At 36.2% G+C, this 21,901-nt stretch overlaps 1 protein-coding gene across 2 annotated transcripts in view; it reads right to left on the reverse strand.

Moving 5' to 3' along the window:
- Positions 1 to 255: 255 nt before the first annotated feature.
- The window catches only part of LOC113499869 (unconventional myosin-Va), a 48,512-nt gene continuing 26,866 nt past the window's right edge, over positions 256 to 21,901 (reverse strand). The window contains exons 22-40 of one of the 2 annotated variants that reach the window (XM_026880446.1): positions 19,732 to 19,858; positions 19,335 to 19,413; positions 18,694 to 18,789; positions 17,912 to 18,020; positions 17,151 to 17,294; positions 15,109 to 15,188; positions 13,080 to 13,109; positions 11,888 to 11,997; positions 10,980 to 11,087; positions 7,999 to 8,098; positions 7,312 to 7,429; positions 6,589 to 6,723; positions 6,089 to 6,293; positions 5,065 to 5,210; positions 4,392 to 4,603; positions 3,408 to 3,557; positions 2,396 to 2,527; positions 1,909 to 2,025; positions 256 to 564 (exon numbers count right to left, since the gene is read on the reverse strand). In XM_026880446.1, the coding sequence (XP_026736247.1) occupies positions 436 to 564; positions 1,909 to 2,025; positions 2,396 to 2,527; positions 3,408 to 3,557; positions 4,392 to 4,603; positions 5,065 to 5,210; positions 6,089 to 6,293; positions 6,589 to 6,723; positions 7,312 to 7,429; positions 7,999 to 8,098; positions 10,980 to 11,087; positions 11,888 to 11,997; positions 13,080 to 13,109; positions 15,109 to 15,188; positions 17,151 to 17,294; positions 17,912 to 18,020; positions 18,694 to 18,789; positions 19,335 to 19,413; positions 19,732 to 19,858 (2,327 nt within the window). In that variant the 3' untranslated portion in view covers positions 256 to 435. The remainder of the gene's footprint in view (positions 565 to 1,908; positions 2,026 to 2,395; positions 2,528 to 3,407; positions 3,558 to 4,391; positions 4,604 to 5,064; positions 5,211 to 6,088; positions 6,294 to 6,588; positions 6,724 to 7,311; positions 7,430 to 7,998; positions 8,099 to 10,979; positions 11,088 to 11,887; positions 11,998 to 13,079; positions 13,110 to 15,108; positions 15,189 to 17,150; positions 17,295 to 17,911; positions 18,021 to 18,693; positions 18,790 to 19,334; positions 19,414 to 19,731; positions 19,859 to 21,901) is intronic. The other variant, XM_026880448.1, reaches the window with a different exon arrangement.

Genomic DNA, 21,901 nt, shown 5'->3' on the forward strand with positions numbered 1-21,901 from the left:
CAAAATCTTATTTTCAACATACATATATCTATTAGATAGGTCTTTTCTAAATAAATATAATACAGTAAAATAATACGTAATTTCTTTCAAATTGTCTACTCATCTACATCTCAAACTCAACTTCATTTTGAGACCGCACTTCACCTTTCAATGGCAGCATTAACGGCGACTTAAAATGAAGCTGTGCTTAAATTAAAGAGTATTAATAAATACATTAGCTATAGTTTTAAACTTACTTCTACGTTTCTTCTCATCTTCAGAAGACCTTGACATTGTCACATAAAATAGAAAACTTCAAATGTATGTGAATGACATTCCTCTTCGACAAGTGACGTGACTTTGACTTGTCAGTTCAATACATTTGAGTGATTCGTCAGCATTAGCGCGAGGAGTAATGTGACTTGTCTACTGGGCTCTTGGTCTACTGTTGGTCTTCTATATCTTGGTGAGAAGACCATCCATTTCTAGTACTTCCGGTAGCTCGATTGCTTCCAGTCTGATTGGGGAGGGATTGAATGGAAACTGCACCGAGAATATCATCTTGGAGTCCATTAGAAGGTTTTGCTGTAACAGAAAATATTTTTATGAGGTTTTTATTTTGTTGATTGCGTCAAAAGTGGATAAAACCCCCATATTTGTCTGTCTATTATCGTGTATATATCTGCACCCACCCCCTCCTATATTGTTATAGCCACCTTTATAGATTACGTCAAAGCAGATAAAGCCCTATATTTATTTCCGTCTGTTGTTGTCTATATATCTGTGCAACACCCCTCACCCACCCCATATATTTGTGTATAGCCAGCCACCTTTATACTTATACACCGTGATTTTTTAGTCGTCTTACAAAAGCAGCTCAGTTCATGTATCCAATGACTAGAACACGTTCATGATAAAAAAAATAGGTATTTATGAGATTTGAAAAAAAAAATGCAATTTTTATTCAAAATTATGCTGCAATTCGTAGTTTTTTAGAAACACAGATCTGTTGCGAGCGCGGTCCGAGCCTTGTAACAATGGTGAGGGGCGCGGGCGGCGGCGTTTTTATCATTTTTAAGAGTATATTTCAGATTTCGCTTGTTTAATTTTTCTTCGTACTTATTATGTTAGTTGATGATAAAAAAAATCGCGCCTAGGGGTATTTTACGTCGGATACATGAACTGGGCTGCTTTTGTAAGACGACTAAAAAATCACCGTGTATATGACGTCCCCCGAATTGCATCAATTTGAATGCTTACGGCCTGCCCAAAACTCATGTGGAAAAAATCATGTCTACGCCACCCCATCTTTATTTTAGCATCGCCAACCACCTATCTATCCATGATCCCTCATCTAATAGATAGACAGAATATTCTTTATTGCACACCACATAAGTACTTGGCCACAATTCTGCTATTAGCAATGGCCGATGCATAAACGGAAATTCAATAAAATTGGCACTATTCGTATTATTTTAAGCGTTTTTCCAACATAAAAATCCAGTAAGAGGAGGAACACACACTTTCAATACAATGAATTGCCAAATATTGTGTTGACAAAATACTTAAGAGACTAGGAATTGTTTCAAATTTAATCCAATTGCCATTCATTCATAGGCCATCTTCAATAGCAGAATCGTGGCCCAGGATTGGATACCAATAATTAGTGGTTTCTTAGGTTTACGCCAATGTTAGACATTGAAATGAAACTACTTTTAAGGATTTTATCGCGTATTATGCAAAGCTGTCGAAACGTCGTGAACTAAAATCTAAAATTAAACCGCGATGAAATCCGTAAAAGTAGTTTCATTTCAATACCAATAAATAATACTTGGTGCCTATACATATTACTCTGACCAAGTCCTCGATTCTTCAAATGTGTTGAACCCTTGTGAACCCCCCCCCCCCTCAAAGACCCTATATACTGACCGGTTCCTTGTCAGGGTTAGTGCCAGCTTTCTCTTGCATCTTCTTCTGGATCTCGTGAATGAACTCGCGCGTAACCTTGACCTCATACTCCTCGGCCGGAGTATACATGTTCAGGATCTAGAAGCAGATAAGCAAAGGTCAGTGAGGTTATGGAGACAGATGGAAAGGTCAGTGTAGTAGAAAGAACTTAACATAAGCTCTCCTGGACTTTTTTGTAGGTTGTTGTATCTTGTAGGGTTAAACCCGCGTTCGCAATGAAAGCGAAAAAATAGTAAATACATTTGAAACCTCTAAAATAGACTGTTTTTCTACCAAATTCTGCATAAGTTATACTTTAAAACCTTCCTCTTGAATCACTTTATCTAATAAAAAAATCCGTCGAATAGTTTTAAAGATTTAAGTAGTCAAAGGTATATAGGGACAGAAAAGCTCTTCTGTTTTATAATATGTAGTTTATAATGTATGGCTATGCGTGGTCCACGCCTACCTTGCAGACTTGCATGGCGTTGAGGTTGGCGCACATGTCCACAGTGCTCTGCACGTCCTGCATGGACTTGCGCGCCTGCAGCAGCTGCACCGCCTGCGTGATGGGCTTCAACACGCCCAGGATCTCCTCCACCTGGGACAGCATATACATGGGTAGGATACATATAGGATCATAGAAATATGTCCACCATGCGATCACGGGATAGTGAAATAGGGATTAAAACTTTACTGTGTGTTAATCCAGGTTATAAACTATGTATGAAAGAGTAACAAAACAAGGAACCATCCAAACAAACTTTCATAATCAATCAATTTACAATATTTCATTAATAGGGATGACGACTGGGTATAAAAAGAAAAAATCTCATTAGTCCCTCAGTTAGATAATTGAAAAGTATGAGACAAAGGTTAACTGCTTTAAAGTTTAGGAGCTTGTGACGTAACGATAGAGTAGAATGTATACTCAATCGTGACGTCACGCGTAAGTTTCATTCACTGTAATTTGGTCAATTTATGTTTGCGGGACAAATTAAAAAATACGTATCCATTATTATACAAAAAACTACAAGACGGACACCACAAAAAAAAATTGTCATCATCCCTATTATAATATTTAATGGAATACAAGTACTCCATTTGATTCGGTAACACAGTATCCCATAGTAAAACTGTTTGTCGAGATTATAATTCATTTTTTTTAAATATTATTGTCTTGGCGACTGAGAAAGTTCAACAAAGTTTGTTAAAAAGGTATATGAACATTAATTATATTAATTACTATTGACATTAACTAATAAACAAACATAACTTTAGAGATATTATCAAAATGTTACTATCAATGTCAACATTTCAAGTTTGAATTTGACGACATAAGATTTTGACGGTTCTTTCCTAAAATGTATCAATATAAAGTAAATAATATTACAGAGTCCATATTGGTCTTAAACTTGTTTCTTTTGACCATCTGTACAATCTAATTGAATACAATAAAGTATTAATTATATAAAACTTACGCTTTTCTGTCCGTACTCAGCCAGATGCTCTTTGATCCAGGTCTCGAGATGGGAGATGTTGTACCTGATCTGCAGACCCTTGGCCCAGCAGCACAGGTCCTTGCGGAGGAGCAGCTGGTTGAGGCTGTACGCGCAGATGTAGTAGAACAACTGGAAGGATATACTTAAATGTTAAAAAGGGATTGCCAGACTAGTTTCGGACCCAACCGGAGTCCTTAATCATAAGCTGATGTGGCACTAGGCGAACAAGTAGCGGTTTTAAAATACTATTATAATTAAGTAGAACTAGACATCGCGTTAAGCATGGATGAGGATGGATATAGGGGAAGAGGACGACCAAAGAAACGATGGATGGATTGTGTGAAAGACGATATGGCTGTAAAGAGTGTTTCTTGTGAGATGACGGCCGATAGAAAGGTATGGAAGGAGACGACATGTTGCGCTGACCCCAAATAAAATAATTTGGATAAGGGCAGGGGAATGATGATGATAGACATCATAAAGAACAAAAGTCCGCTGTTCCGTGCCGCGGTATCCTGATTACAAATAGCCCAAATAATCGCAATTATTTGGAAGGACACACTTTATACTATAGTCTATCACTGAACAAGTGTATTCGTTACGGGTAGTCAGAAGCTTGAAAAGTCTGACAGCCAGTCTAACCAAGGAGTGCCGTGTTGCCCAGGAAACTGGGTTGAGGAGGTCAGATAGGCAGTCGCTCCTTGTACAACACTGGCATGTACTTAGATGAATCCGGTTAGACTGGAAGCCAAGCCCAACATATTTAAAGAAAATCTCATGATTTTTGCATCATTTCATAATGAATCTCACGATAGTCACTATAAAAAAGGTTTGTAAATAATTAAAACGATTTCGCGACGAGGCGAGCTGGATTTCTTCCTTCAGTCTCTTCTTAAATTCCTTCTTCCGTCAATTCCTAATCTCTCAAGATATACAAATAATAAGTGTTTTATTATAAATTACCTGTTTAAATATCATAAGTCTGAGCGGTTGATCGACAGCGTAGGTGTGTAGATGCGCGTGTGTGGCGGACAGTTCCTGCTTGAGACGCTGGGGGCCGGCCCCGGGCTGCGGGGGCCGCGCGCTCGGCCCCGACAGCCCGCTGATCTCCTCGTGCTCCAGGATGGCCGGGACTATCAGGCGCTCTAGCTGACGCTCCAGGAGCAGGATCAGCCCTGGGGAGGAAAGGAACTTAAGATTTAGAAGTCATGAATTTGATTTATGTGTCGTGGTGGCGTTCGTGCAGATTCGGCACCGATGCAGGCAAAATAGCAATTCTTTATTGCTGGAATCGTTTTACATATGAAAAAAAAATTAAAGATTTAAAAATCTAAAAACTCACATTTTACATGTCATCTATCTATCAATTCAAATTTTATCAAAATCGGTATCGGGATTGAATCTACACTCAAAACTTCAGCCTGCTAGCTTACCATGGAAGTGCCTTAAAATTGAGTTACAAAAATCCAACCGGAACGACAAACAAACAAACAAGAAAGTAGTACCATTAACCTTTAACCTCATCTCAACTGACCTTGATATATTCAGACAGCTATATCGCTGAGTTGTTGTTTTTTAAACTTGACCTTAACCTGCCTACCTTGACCTCACCTTACCTAACCTCATCTCAACTGACCTTGGTATATCCAGACAGCTATATCGCTGAGCACCTGCCTGTACTCAGACAGGTCGAAGATCCTCAGACACTGCTGGTTCTGGCGCGGGGTGTTGCCGCTCTGGTACACTGTGTCGCCGCTGTACTGGCGCAGGTTGTTCAGGAGTCTGTGGTGGATGGAGAGCATATTGTATGGTAAGTATTTTATAGTACATAGGTGTATGTAGGTACAATGTGTTAACCTATGTAATACTCGTACATGCTAATACACGGTGATTTTTTAGTCGTCTTACAAAAGCAGCCCAGTTCATGTATCCGACGTAAAATACCCCTAGGCGCGATTTTTTTTTTTATCATCAACTAAGATACTACGTACGAAGAAAAATTAAACAAGAGAAATCTAAAATATACTCTTAAAAATGATAAAAACGCCGCCGCCCGCGCCCCTCACCATTGTTACAAGGCTCGGACCGCGCTCGCAACAGAGCTGTGTTTCTAAAAAACTACGAATTGCATCATAATATTGAATAAAAATTGCATTTAATTTTTTTTCAAATCTCATAATTACCTATTTTTTTATCATGAACGTGTTCTAGTCATTGGATACATGAACTGGGCTGCTTTTGTAAGACGACTAAAAAATCACGGTGTATAATAAATGCGAAAGTATCTCTGTCTGTCTGATTGTAAGCTAAAAATAAACTGGCTTGTGTGTTGGAAACTTCTGACTAGCAATAAAATATTAGTAATAAAGACACTGCTACTATTAACTGAATGTCTATAATTACTTGCAATCCCTGTCTGTCTTTAGGTGCATCTTAGGAAAATGTTGTCTTGGACTAAATCTGATAAGTCTTACCTTGACTGAGGAAAATAGGCCGAGCTACTGTTGACTTTAAGTCTATGAATCTACTTGCCTTGTCTACCAGCCTAGAAAACATCATAGAAAAATAGACCGTACTACTGTTACAATAAGGTCCCTATTTTCACCAACCATCAAACGTCTTAGCAATATGGTCTTTATCTCTCTCCAAATAAGACACACCTGAGCATATTAGCGAGCCAAAGCGCGTTATACTCGACGCTTTCCGCCCGTTTCTTGAGCGTCTTCTTGACAGCAGTCCTGACTGCCTTCATCAGCTGATGCATCTTAGGTTCATCGTCTACGTGGTCCATGTGTCGAAGCATCATGAAGAGAATGTAGGCGGGGAGGCCCGGCAGGAGTGTAACTGCGATTTTGGGCTTTAAGTCTGTGGGGTAAAGTTGAATTTTGATTAAAGAAGATTGTAGAATTTGATATGCCTAAAATAATCAATACTAATATAATAAATATCTGTCAATATTCATGGTTGTGCTCAGCAATGAGATAATGTAGATTTTTTACCTCTTTCTAGCCTTACCACAAAATTACAAAATTATTTCATTTCCTGCTGGGCAATCTTTACAAAAATCTTATCAAAAATCATCGCTGAGCAGCTTCATGGTCGCTGCTGGGCAAAAGCCCACACTAACCCTACATCTATGCCCACTGGTGGGCAAACTCACCGCTGATCAGCTTCTTGATGATGATCCCCTCGTCTTGTATCTTGTACTCGAACATTCCGAGATATTCGCGCTCTTTCTTGCGCGTGACTGGCGCCATCTCTAGTGTCATTGACGCGTTAGGGGGCACCACTGAGTCTAGGAAAAAAATAGTAGAAATTTTAATTTTATATTATTTAAGCATGGCAAGTACGGAAAGGTATTGCCAAATACTGATACAGAAAAGCGGGCTTTTGTTATGAGATGGCAAAATATACCTTCTTTTTTCAAAATGTTTTATGGATTTTTGTATTAACTATCTAGGTATTGACAACATCAACAATATTAAAAAACCGGATGCTACGGAAACGTGACGCCATATTGACGTAACGGACTTCTGATGCATTGTTACCTCCTAGTCGCGACTAAAGAGGTTTTATTAAGTGCCCTGGAAACAATCAAATTGTTTGTGATATTTGTCACATTTTCGTGTATGTCAAATCATTTGATAGTGTACTGCTGTATTTGAAGCGTTTGTCAAACAATCTACGTATTTGAAAATCATTGCATTTCATATCTGTTTATCTTGGTCTTAATTTCAACCATTCTCGACTGAATCGCCTTCTTTACTTTGTCTTGATACACACATTTGGTTTGATCGTTGAAGCTAATGTTTGACAAACAAATTTGATCGTTTACAAGCAACTTTACAGCGAAAATATCTTGAAGGCGTATTTTAAAACTTACCATTATTATCTAATATATCGTTGACATCTTCTATCCCGACTTCCTTCAACTTGTTAACGAGCAAACGAATCTGATTCTTGTAACGGCGACAGCTCTCTGATAGCTTGTCTACTCGCTCCTGAGGGTCAAATGAAAATATACAGGGTTATTTTAATGCACGGATAGCCGAGTGGTTGAGGTCACCACGCCAGACCTACTGTGCGCGACGTGTTGCGAGTTCGATCCCCGCGTAGGACAAGAATTTGTGTGATACATGAATGCTTGTTCTGAGTCTGGGTGTCTTTGTGCATGTGACTTGAATGTTTGAAAGTTTGTGTAACCCCCGCGACACAAGGATTAAATTCCTTAAAGCGGGTTAGTAGCAATTTGTTAAACAATAGTTACTATCTTAACGATTTAATTAGTCCGCAAGTTTTCTTTGAAAAAAATATCAAATACATCTATTATTTTTTTAACCAAAACTTCAAAAAAGGACGATCTCAGTTTGACCTGTTAGGCTATATATCATCACGCTGCGACTAATAGGAGCGAAGATACAATGGAAAATGTGGAAAAAACCAGGAAGAAATATTCATCTTCGAGGGCTTCCGTTCAGAAATTTCTAACTTATATCTTCTTACCACGCGGACGAAGTCGCGGACAACAGCTAGTGCATACATAACACAACACAGCTTTAAGCATACTTGCCTGTAACGCCAAACTCTCAGCAGCTAGTCTTATAATCTCGTTCTGCGCGAACTCTTGAGATTTATTCTTGGGTTCCGAACTGAGATCAGCACTCAGTAATCTGTGGAAAGAAAATATATTAATTAGAAAATAAATGTTTATTGTTAAAAATGGATAAAGATGTTTAGACAAAGAGACAGACTACTTTAATAAAGATGATATAGGGTTTGTTATTAAAGGCTTTTCTAAGAACAAGGTTTGGCTGAATAAAGTTTCGTAGATATAGGTTTATTTAGGCTTGTTTAGGATTCAGTGCCCAAAGGATAATAACGGAACCGTAATAAGGCTCAGCTGTACATCTGCTCAGCTAGACAGTTTAAATTACTGTTGTAAAAAATAATTGAAACAAAAATCGTGTTTAAGTGTTTGGTACGATCGCAAATTTACTGCATGACCAATTCTCGCATTTTTCTCTTTTTGGTGACATTCCCACGGATGTCACACCACAGGAAAACAGATAGTTTCTCTAAGATCTAACACCATCTAATACTTTATCAAAAATCTTATCAAGTATAAGCCGGCCGCGTTACACTGAATGTTTCAGACAAATAGGCTAAAGATATTTCACCCTCCAAAATGATAACCGTACCAAACGCTGTTTAAATCCGTTTTAAATTAGAAGTTACAGCGGCAAAAGAAATACATAATCTGTAAAAATTTAAACTGATTAACTATCAGAGTTTATGAGATACAACCAAGTGCCAGACAGACAGACAGCGGAGCCTTATAAAAACAGTTCCGTTTTTACCATTTGTGTACGTAACCCTGAAAATATTACATAATAACATGTCTAAACTACTGGAAATCGACTACTAATTGAAATGAAATAAAATAGCTTTTAATTATATTTTCTTGCCTTTTCTTCTCCTTGTGAATATTATTTTGGAAAAGCACACCTATGGCCTATACTTGGGCCTATTTAGGCCTAGGTGCTGGATATTTTTGCCTTAATTTTGAATATCTCTCAAATGCCAAAACATAGAATTAACTTGTTATACTTTGCCTACAAATAAAAACCCTTATTGTCAAATCAACGTACATTTATTCACATATACAAAATGATAGTCAGATCAACATTTAAATTCACTTAAAAACAATTTTACTTATAAACAATAATCATTAATTAATTAAACACAAATAAAACAATGAAAAAAAATTCAAATCGTAGACAGGATTTGAACGTGCGACTTCTGACTACACGCACCAGTCGTTTGACCTAAGCTACCGAGGTCACTACTTTAAAGCTTGAATTTGTTCATTGCATTGTGACACGTCTTATAGAAGTTTATACTTGTCATAGTTTCAATAATTGTAATAAAGTAAATGTCAAATCTATAAAGAACTGTGACATGATCAGTCGTTTAATATGTTCCTTCGAATTCTTGCTATTAAATCTTCCGATCAGCAGAATATTTGTTTCTTCATAACTGGAATCCAAATAATTTACTATTTGACTAACTTTATTTAGCTTCCTTCTATATATGGGGGATGGTTTTTGCCCAGTAGTGGGAGAAGATATATTTAGTCTTTGGATACTATTGTAAATTATAGTAAACCTAGTTGTTGACTGCCAATATCAACCACTTCTCCTACCGCGGGTATGCTAGTAGAGATTTCCTTAGAAACAAGCAACACCTTTGTACATATTTTTAATGTTCTTGGGTCTACTATTTTGTGTGTACATGTACATAATTTATTAAATAAACTTTTGAATTTATGGAATGAAGCCATTTATTACGTAATGGGATATATCATCACTTTTAAATGTCTTTTTTGAGAACCTTGGAGTCGACATTTCCTTAAGAAGTATTACTAATATAAAACGTCAGGTTTTAGTTTATAAAAATGTGCCAGCGCTTGTAAAACATGCAATGTTTGTTCATTTGGATGATGCGAGAAATATCGTTGGTTTCTTTAAAACGTATTCCTCAATAGTAAGGTGTAGGGGGAAAAAATAAACCAAGACTCAGAACAACCGTTCGTGTTTAAAACAAATAATGATATAATACAGGATTTATCAACTTTCGTACAACGCCATCTAGCTTTAAATAAAGCAAATCTTGCGCTTTAAAGTACTAGACAACTTATAAAAGAACTAACACGTTTCTAAATCATATATAATAGAGATAAATTACACCCAGACACAAAACAAATCGAGCCCACGACCCCCGGTATAGAATCACTAACCACTAGACCAAAAGGTCAGTCCAGCGCCAAAGTACGAACAAAGACACTCATGCCAAACCCACAGTGCGCGTCGTGTCGCGTGATCGATCTCCGCGTAGGACAAGCATTTGTGTGATTCACGAATGCTTGTCCTGAGTCTGGGTGTCTTCGTGACACGCGAATCGAATTTTTGAGAAACCCCCGCGAAACAAGGAATTAATTCCTAAATATTTAGTTGCGTTACAAAAAAGTGCGTGGTGCAATACATTGCCGACTACGATACATCATTTTTGATAGCAGAACTGCGCGTCTACGCAATGTATTACAACTTGAACGATATTTCTCACATCGCCTAAATGAGGCTGATATATACAGGGTGTTTGCATCGATGCAACGACAGAACTAGTCTTCGGTGAAATGTGGCCAATATTTTAAATTCAAAACCTGACTTAATCAGATTAAGTGGTTCTAAATAGGCTATACTAGCTCTGCTTCACGGCTTTGCATCGATCTCCCAAACACCCTGATATATTTAGATAAAACCAAAGCACAAACACACACACAACAAGAAATATATTATCAAATGATACAACGGTTTAGTATTTATCGGGATTGCCCGACTAGATTCGGACCCAACCGGAGATCCTAATCATGAGCTGACGTGGCGTTGTGGGGCAATCCCGATAAATACGCGTAAGTAAACCGTTACATCATTTAATAATTAATCATTCTCAAGACAGTTACTATCAAATCAAATATATTAATAATGTACTCACTTCTGATACTTCTCATTCTCCTCTCTGAGTCTTTCCGTTTCCGCTTTCGCTTTAGATATGTGCTCTGAATAGAATTTCTTCTCAGCAATCAACTCTTCTTGTAATTGTCTGCAAGTAGCACAAAAAAATGATTTGAAAATAGTAATAAGCTCATGTCTAAATGTAGGGAGATGTGCATGTACGGTAATTAAAAATACCCTTATTAATTAATTAATACTGTTTAATTTATTTATCGTACTGTGGAAGGCTTATAGCTTAAAAGATAAAACTTAATGAATAAACAAACATAGTTGTAAGTCTTCAAGTGTAGAATTATTCTAAATTTTGAGATGAGGACACAAAGACAGTGACTTCGTTATGAACGGGTTATATGCAAAGGTTCAATATTAATGAAAAACTATTCGAAGGAGTATTTTACAAAATACGATATTCAAGAAGTACTAGCCTTATAAGAATAAATGAAGGTTGATTGATTTTCATTGATTGCCTATCTTTTTATATAATACTAGCTGACCCAGCAAACGATGTTTTGCCGATTTTTTTTTCTAGTTCTATGTATTTTTAATGCCTCATTATAAAAAAAATAATAATAAACAATTTCCCTTAACACTCAGGGGTATGAAAAATAGATGTTGTTCTATTCTCAGACCTACCCAATATGTATACAAAATTTCATAAAAATCGCTCGAACCGTTTCGGAGGAGAACGGTAACTAACATCGTGACACGGGAATTTTATATATTAGATAAGTTATGAATTTGACATTTATATTCAATAGATGTATTTTTTATTCGCTTTTAAGGTCGTATTGTGAATTTGGCTGTATGCATAACATATTAGGCTAGGTGCGATGCCTCTGCCAGTTTCGTACCTAAGCGTTAAGTATTATATGATAGTTTATAATGTACCTGTTAATACCCTTCTGTGCTTCGTAAGCGGTCGCCAGCTCGCCATCCTCGTTGATGATATCCACATCGGAGCCGTAGTTGGAGGTAGCGAGCGACTTTAGATTCACCGTCTATGAAAATACAGTTCAGAATTGAATAACCATGTTTTTAAAGTAAAATACAGTTTATTTGAGATATATGGATAGGTTCAGTGCATTTTTTTTTGTAATTTGTTTACTTTTTGTTACCATTAAGTTATTTTTTAGGTGTTCTTTTTTCGCTTTCGAGCTAAGGAACACTAAAAATGAATATTATATATATGAAAGATTTTTTTGTTATGTGCGTAATATAATTGTCAAATCAATTTAATATTCAACTTGAATGTTTCTGGACAGAGATTTATAGCCGATTAATCATTTGTAAATAATTAAAGTGAAAACTAATTAATTGTGCAAAAAAATCTACTTTACAAGAAATATTAATAACGATTACATTTGTATCAAATGCAATGTTTTTAGTAGCACTAGGTATTCGTAAAATTTAACTAATACAGACCAAATAAAACCGTAGACTGGGCATAAAGCTTTAAAGGTAAAACAAAAAGAAAAATCCCTATTTTAATAATTTCATAGTTTATTTTTGACCAATATAAGCCTGTTTTATCTACTTATTTATTTAGTCTGTATGTATAATAAAAATAAAATTTAATAATATACCATGCAATAACAGCAACGGAAGGCGTGTAATAAATTAATAAAGAATGTTAAAAATAAAACTAAATACAGCACGTTTTTAAAGTGCGTTAAATTTTTAGGATAATAAATTAAAAAAAAAACAATATTTTATATTATGATTTAGGGCCAATTTTTCAATCGCCAGATAACTTCTACCTGAGGAATAAATATGGCCGTTTGACATATTTTCCATACAAAAGCTGTCAAAACGTCAAACTTATTCGTCGAATAAAAGTTATCTGGCGATTGAAAAATCGGCCCTTAGTCTATTATTGGGGTTTATTGGGACAATTGTCAAATAAACATTTAGAGTATTTAGTTACCACATTCATAACAAGAATAACAACATAAACTCGTGAAAAACAGTGCTCAAGTCTTATTAATAGTTTTAACTGAACAATAAAAACGGTTAATAAAAATTGTTAATTAAATAAAATATACAAAGCTGACTATGTAAACTACGATATTATTTTACTCACGACGTTTTTCAAAGCTTGGAACCACGGTTTCTGTATTCAAATACAAAACATCATTTAATATCTTAAAATATCTACTTCTATTCTCTAACTTCTATAAATTGTTTGCATCGAAATAGGTTTAAGTATTTATGAGGTAAGTAAAAAGTCAAAATTCATATTCAAACGCGAAAGTTTAAACCTATGTATTTATGTATCGATGTTTGTTACACTTTCAAGCAATAAAACACAGAACAGATTGAATCATTTTGTTACACAGACAGTTTATTGCATAGATTAGCACATAGGATACTTTTTGTTCCCGTGGGTTCATTTAAGATTAAAAGCAGGCGAAGCTGCTGGAAACAGCTAGTGTAATATATATACCTCTTTCTGACAATAGAAGAAATTGCTTCTATGAATCGGGTTATCCATACATAACGTTTTTGATATTCTCACACCAGTTATAGGTGAATTCATTGCACACAGACTATTCACGTTTCATTTCTCAATTATATTATTTGAGATTCATTTAATTAATGACACTTTAAAATTTTCCGAAACCCAATTTCAGTATTTTCTTTATTAAAACACTGAAAATAATTTCACCTTTATCATATATTCTAGTTTAAAATCACTTTAATTTATCAAATATAGTCTTTTCTTTGGTTAAAAATTCGCTGGTACATATGTAAACATATTATAAAAGAAACGTCATATTTCCACCAACTTTGACAGAAGAATGTCAGTTATAAAAACACGGTGACATACTACAACTGACATAGACGTTGTAAAGTATCGCATAAGTTGTTATACATTGCTGGCTACGATACATTGCTTTTGATACCAGAGCTGTGTGGCTACGCAATGTATTACAATTTGAACGATATTGCTCGTACCGTTTACTGCCCTTTAACAAATATTTTGATACATAACTTCATAAGTTTATAACTAATATTTGCCTGTGGGTTTGCTTGGAAATATTAATAGGATATCAAAATTTTATCGTGTAGTGTAGAATTTATTTATTTTATTTGAATATTGTAGTGTATTATTGTCTCAACAGTCTTATGCCGGAATCGAACCCACAACAAGATACTTTATGAGTCCATATCTATCCCGACTATCCATCCAAACAATATATTTATATCAAAATCTGTATTTACCAAAAATATTAAAAGTTAAAGTAAAAATTTCTATAAAAATTATCAATTTTTCAGTTCTAAACAAGTCTTTAACTTTAAAAGCAATTTTTATGCTTTCAAACACACAGACAAACGAACCCATTGCATATGGATACATTTTCTGTGACATGAGCAAACATAAGAGATATCATCGTTATCTATAAAAATCAACGTTTATCTGAGCGTGTCAAAACTATTTAGATTAGTGTGTCCGAGCAAACACGGATGTCAGAATATGTATGTTAGAGTCAGATAACTTCAATGAGTGGATCATATACTTAGTACCGGAGCCCCTATTCTGCTATTAACAATGGCCGATGAATGAATGGCAATTGAATTAAAATTGAAATTATTCCTATTCTCTTAAGCATTTTGCCAATACAAAAATTGGAAGGTAATTGTATTGACCTTGAGTGTACCGTCCCGTACGGAAATTTCAATTATTGTGTAGAAAAATGCTTAAGAGAATACGAAAATTGGAATTTTAAGCCATTTTGCATTCCTGGGGCCCTGGTTTGACGGTAATTGTTTAATATACAAAATGACAGCTATTAACAGCGATAGCTTTATAATGACAGCTGTCAATCTTAAAAGAAAAAATAAGAGTGTTTTTGACGGAATGCTGAAGAGTGGGTGTTGTGACGCAATTTGGGGGAGGCCTATGTCCAGCAGTGGACTTCGATAGACTTAATTAATAGGCTGAATTACTATTAGTATCAATAGTACATAATTTGATATTGCTTTGATAAGAGTATAGGCAATAATTTCGCTTCGAATTAAATCGTTTTAGCAATCTGTATCTTGCGATTTTACGACCTGTCAAAAGGTTACTCCTAAAACGGACAGTATCATTATTAGTTAGTACAAACCTGATTTGTTAAAACGCTCTTTAGTTGAACGCATTCGTCTCTTCGCCTGTCAAGCTCTTTCTGCATGATATTCATTTGTTCTGCAAATTAAAATTATATCTTTAATTATATGCCTTAAGGTCTAAATTTGATTGAAAGGGAAATATTAAGTCTGAAATTAAAAACTAAAGGTAAACAATTGCAACAAGAATCTCATAAATACACGTTTATCCAAAGCTGGGCTCAAAATTAAGTTTTTATTCCAAGTAGGCCGTTTTCCAGGCACGTTTTAAACGTTACAGTAATGAGTCTAAGTGCGGTTACACGGTGCACAGTTACTAAATGTCATTCCTATGGCGAAGAACTAGCAAGAAACTCCATACTTTACAGTTTTTACAATAAAAATTAAATAAATGCGGACAACATCACAAACATTGTTCTGAAACCAAAGTAAGTTGCTAAAGCACTTGTGTTATGGAATTCAGATACAACGAAGGTACCACAAACAACCAGACCCGTGTGAATTTTTACATTAAACCGACCGCAGATCGAACCCGGGACCACAGAGCTAGCGACACCTTGAAACCGGTGCGTACGCCACTCGACCACGGAGGTCGTCAAAAATCATTTCATGTACGTTGTAAAGAAATGACAGCGTGCTATGCTGTGGAGTTTGTTGCGCCGTTTCTTTTTCACAGCTAGAGCACTTAGGAAGCGGTGAATGGTGGGCGATACGGGGTGCCGTCTACGTAAAAGATATACATTGTAACATATTTTGAATTAATGGATTTTGAGTTATTATTTACCTAAGCAAAGAGCAGCGTGAAATATCGAACCGCGATCAAACTCACTTGTCCCGGGCATGGTCTTGAGCGTAACTCACACACAGCAATCCGCTATCCGTACACACACACACACACACAGCTTTCCAGATTAGCGCGCAATAAAAATATTAAAAAACTTTTTCTAAGCAGTTAGGCTGAAATATGTCTTCGATCGCTGCACTAGACTATTGCACTACACGGGTATCGAACCCACGACACGTCGCGTATTGTGTTTGGCGTGGTTTATACAGTTTATACCACCCGGCTATTGCGATGTTACTTGGTAAAGAGTTAAGCAGAGACTAAATAAATAAGTATTTTACATTACTTTTATATCAATGGTTAGACACGAAAGCAATTAACACTTACTAATTTATTTAGCGCAATGTTTTGTCTGCGATTAATAAGGTGTTAAGTAATTAGCGAATTTTCTGGAATTCATTAACTAATTTGGTTAAAACCCTTTGTTATATAAAGGGTACTTTTGTACTAATTTTTGAACTGATAAGGTAATGAATTAACAAAGGGAAGACAGCTAATTTATCAATTAAGGCATCTTTCTTTGGTATTTAAAGGAATTCCACTTTTATAAAGGCCCCACATTCTATTGGGAGTTTTTTGTGCAGTCCTATGTGCGTTTGACGTATGTATGTTTGGCTTAAAGCAATCGTCCTTTACAGGGCCATCCAACCGAGATCAATATTACCTGACTAACTCTATTTATCCATGCATTTAAAGTTAGCTAGCACTATAACATGACATTTGTCTCCCTCTGTCAATGATAAGGGATAACAGGACTTCATCATCATCATCATCATGACATGAAATTTCATCTTAAACCTATGACGTGACCCCTGAGTCACCTGTGACTTTAGACTCCAGGATAGTCGCCCGCCCCCACATCCGGTCCAGGTGCAGATTCTAGTTCCATATATGTATTTCAGGTGTTCTCGCAGCGTCTCGCTCCGGCTTCACTTGGTTCTGTCTATTCATAATTCACCTCTGACCTCCTAAGGCCTATACCTTGACCTTGATCATACCTATGACCTCCTTCGAGGCCAGCATGGAGTTTCCCGTACCCTGCAGCCTTTACTTGGCACTGTCCATTTACAGTTCCCCTTTTGGTCTCCTCAAGCATTAGGTACTTCTACTTTTTCCTGCTCTCCATCTTTACTTGGCACTGTCTATTTATAATTTACCTCTGACCTCTTAATGCCTGTAACTTGACCTTTAACTCACCTATGACCTCTTTAGACACCAGCATGGAGTCTCCCGCGGCCCGCAGCCGGTCCAGATGCTCTCGCAGCTTCTTGTTCTCAATCTCCAACTCTTCTAGCTTGTAACGGTCTATGTTTGGATTGGTCGGCGGCGAGGCGTTGCGGTCTGGTATATGCGAATATAATATTAGTATATTATTAACTTATTTAGACTGATGAATTAATGGAAATAGGGTTATGTTGCATGTTAAGTCATATTAATGATAAATAAATTATATCTTTAAATAATACAGTCTAATTTTAGAGGCTGTAGAAATGGTACACAATACGATAATTTTCTTTTGTTAAAAAAAAAGGAATTTAATCCTTGTGTGTCGCGGGGGTTTTCTCAAACACACAATTCACATGCACTGAGATCCAGACTCAGAACAAGCATTCGTGGATCACACAAACGCTTGTCCTACGCGGGGATCGAGCCCGCGCCGAACCCTCACAGGGGGTTTGGCGTGATGACCTCATCCATTCGGCTATCCGTGCAATCAAGATTTTTATTTTTTGACAGCACCGGCGTTAAACATAAGTCTGTCTGTTTTTATAAATGACCCACAGCAGGGCAAAGGTCTCTTTCAATATAAATAAGGATATTTTAAGATGCAATGGGCATGTGTCCTTAACTACATGGAAAGAGGCATTTTTACAGACTGGTGTTATACTTGCATCATTTAATAATGAATTATTCTCACGATAGTTACTATATAGATTAGTATGATGTTATATACTCACTCATAATCCTCTCTTCGAGGTCAGCAGCTCTCTTCGTGGTGCGAGAGAGTTCGCTCTGTAACGCTGAGATCCTGTTGCGCATGCGCAGAACTAGGCCTGCGTCGGCCACCTAAAGTTAAATAGTCGTTTTGAGCATGTCTTAAATAAAGATTATTATTATATTATATGTATTTGATCTAAAGTTTTATATATCATACATATATATGCAAAACTCAGACAGGCTAGGTTTTTTTCGAACCTAGAATTTATAGTTTTGATTGTGTACGCGGCTTTTCCACGTTTTCTGAATCATACTGTACATGTACATACTATGCTCCTAATAATGAAATAGATTTAGAAGATACATTTACAAATCGGACCAGTAGTTCCTGAGATTTGCGCAATCGAACAAACTCTTTAGCTCTATAAACCGACTTCAAAAATAACGAGGTTCTGGATTTGTATTTTTATGTTCATTGCGTCAGAACCTCAGGCTAACCAATTATTTGATAAATTTTTAATTCCGTTGAATTTAAAGATTGACCCCGTTTTTATTTCAAGTCGGTTGTATGTTTTTGATGTTGAAACAAAATTATAATATTATCTGGTTTCACGGGCGTAGTATTTTGCCTTAATTTTTCCATATTTTCTCAACGTTTAAACCTTGGACTGGTACGAATATTTCAAGACTAAAATTACTCAAATCGGTTCAGCCCTTCTCGAGTTTTAGCGAGACTCACGAACAGCAGTTCATTTTTTTATTAGTAGAGATACTTTAAATTCCAAAATAAGCTATAACTCACCGGTGAAGGGCCATTGTTTGACCCTGCGGACCAGTTGACAGCCTCCAGCGCCGGTCGCGTGCTCTCCACAGATCTAACCGACCCGTAACCGTAGTCCTGTAAAATAAATCATTTAATTAAATATGATTGATCAATAACTAGTGGTAGCCCGCGACTCCATCCACTTGGAGTTCAGATTACTCGTTCAGTTGGTTAGGTTTTCTTGGGAATGCCGGGATGAAATATAGCTTTGACCCTGCCCCACCCTTAAAATCATTTTGTTTTCATGCTTAATACCGGGATTAAAGTCTTGTCCTTCATTGCGATCCCTTAAAATGATTTTTTTATTAAGATAATGAAACCTTAACTGGACTTTAAGGAATACACAAAAAGAAAATAGCCGAATAGGTCCTTCCATTTAGAATTTATTCAGCGCGCTCGAAATCAATACAGTTGACACGACTGCATTAGATCTACAACCCAAACGTGCAATCCCATTGCTCGCCAACTGAAATTGCATTGAAGAATGATTGTAGGATTGCTGTTAAAATGCAATCCATCTATCTAGAGCCTGACCCTATGTCTCAGTAACTATTTGAGTCCGTTTTTTAGAACCGCCGATTTGAACCAATGTTGTTCTTCTAGTAAATATGTTAACTTACATCTTCGACCGTTGTTTCCTGTTGCGAGTTGTTGCTGGCGTCTGATAGAGAACGCCTGTGTTCCTTGGCGGCCGGTTTACTGTGGACATGTTGAAACATTAGAACTTAGAGCTAAATATCATCATCGGCCTAACTTTTTCCCAACTATGTTGGGGTCGTTATTCCAGTCTAACCTGATTCAGTATAAATATTATTATTATTAGTTATTAAAAAGTCAGGAAGATTAAAAACACTTAAATTGACGAAATATATGGTAATGGGGGCTAAGAACAAAACTAACTAGTAAAAATACTACTGGTAAGTGACGTCACACGAGATTTTAAATCTCTGTATAACTTTCATTTTTAGTTTACGAGATAAACGATGTTTTTTTTACAAATTTCCTATTAAACCTTACCTTTGTAGCGAGTCAATTCTCTCCTGCAACTCATATTGCGCTGATAACAACTTTTGCCGACTCTGTCTCTCCGCTTCAAGTTCTGCGTTCAAAGCATTCTTCTCTCTCTCGTGCTGTTTGTCTCGTTCTAGAAGATAAGAAGAGGTGGAATTGAAGCCTTATTTTGTATTGATTATCTTTATGATTTGACTAGGTGTTGCCCGCGACTTCGTCCGCGTGTGATTAGAAGATATAAGTTAGGAATTTTTGAACGGAAGCCCTCGAAGATAAATAATATTCAATGTTTTTGCCACATTTTCCGTTGTATCTTCGCTCCTATTAGTCGCAGCGTGATGGTATATAGCCTAAAACCTTCCTCGATGTATGGTCTATTTAGCTTTATATATTAGTATAGATTACTATTTATGCGAAGTGAACTAATTTTTTATCTCGTTAACAGGTGTTGGTTCGATCCCAACACAGGCAAAGAACCAATATGACTTCTTCAAAGTTATATACACTTTCTTAGTTATTCTAAGACACCACTGACAAACGGTGAAGGAAAACATCGTGAGGAAACCTGGATTACGAATATTGGAATCTGAAATCGACCGCAGTGAGCCAGCGTGGTGGTCAATGCTCAAACCTTTCCTATACGGGAAGAGGCATATGCCCAGCAGTGGGACGTATATAGGCATGTATTAACATGCGAAGGAAATGTTTGTTGGAATCAAAGAGACCTTGAAAGAATACCTTGACCCAGGAGTGGGTCCAAAAAAGTTAAATAAAAGTAGTCATTTTAAGGATTCAAGGCAGCTTTACCGGTCTTCACCTAAGTGTAACCCTGAGTTTGTTTTGACATTTCTTCTCAGGGTAGTCAGATAGAAAATATCGACTCCAGCGTTCTCAAAAAAGACATGTAAAAATGATGATATATCCTATTTGTAGAATAAATTATTTCAATTAATTTCATTGATATTTTATGAAATATCTTTTACTTTTTCCACATTTTCTTGAATGTATGTATTAATATATTTTTAGCAATAAACCTTCTAAAATACCATTATTTTTTGTAAGCTATCTCGTGACATCCAAATGCAATTACTTATCGGCAAATACCAATCTATAACTAGATCTACTACATCCTAGTTAGTCACAAAAATTTAGTCAAAGTAATATTTATTTCGGCTAAAAATAAATAACAACAATAAGTAACAACAGTTTCTGTACCTTATTTTTAGAAATAACTTGAAGTATATCATGAGTAAAATCTCAACAGTCTTTTTATGACTGTTCATGAGATACAGCTTGATGACAGACGGACAGACAGCAGCGCCTCAGTAATAAGATTTCCCTTTTACCCTACGAATGAGATCTTTAAGAAAGGATTCCACTGTTATACTCTTTTTTCACTATATAATCTTTTCTTTTTGGAAATTTCGATTATAATAACGGTACTGAATTATACGAATATGACTTATTTATCACAATAAAATAACAACATATTTTTTTTTGCATAATCATTTGATATAACTAGATTAATATTAGTGACATCATTATTATAACACTCTTTAATATAATATGTAATTACATATTTAGAATTCCATATGATTATGGTATAAAAAAAATACTATTACTACTAATTTATCTCCATATAGCCTTTTCCAATCTACGTTGGTGTCGGCTTCCAGTCTAACCGGTTTCAGCTAAGTACCAGTGTTGTACAAGGAGCGACTGCCTATCTGACCTCCTCAACCTAGTTACCTGGGCAACACGATAACCCTTGGTTAGACTGGTTGACCGACATCTCGTAGCTACCTGTAACCACTGTCAAATATGTGTAAATAATAGCCGTGACCCACAATGTAACCTAACGGAGGAATTCGTTATGACATGAACGGTCACCCATCCAAAGACTGACAGCATCAAGTGTCGCTTAACCTATGATTAATTAACTTGTGCAGTTGTAGCTAAGCCACGAGCGATTTCTAAATGCAAATTAAAAATCTTATAACCTTTCCAAAACTGCGCCCTGGACTCAAACTCCTGTGACCATTTCACTGCGACACTTTTAGTGTCACGGCATTCGCTCGCCACTTCCGGTACTTCACTTGTCACTAACATTGTCGCTACATCGCACTACACAAACTGACTTGGAACTTTAACTTGAAAAGTTTGGAAAACACTCTCG

This window comes from Trichoplusia ni, chromosome 13 (genome assembly GCF_003590095.1).
Source record: "Trichoplusia ni isolate ovarian cell line Hi5 chromosome 13, tn1, whole genome shotgun sequence".
Taxonomy (NCBI): Eukaryota; Metazoa; Arthropoda; class Insecta; order Lepidoptera; family Noctuidae; genus Trichoplusia; species Trichoplusia ni.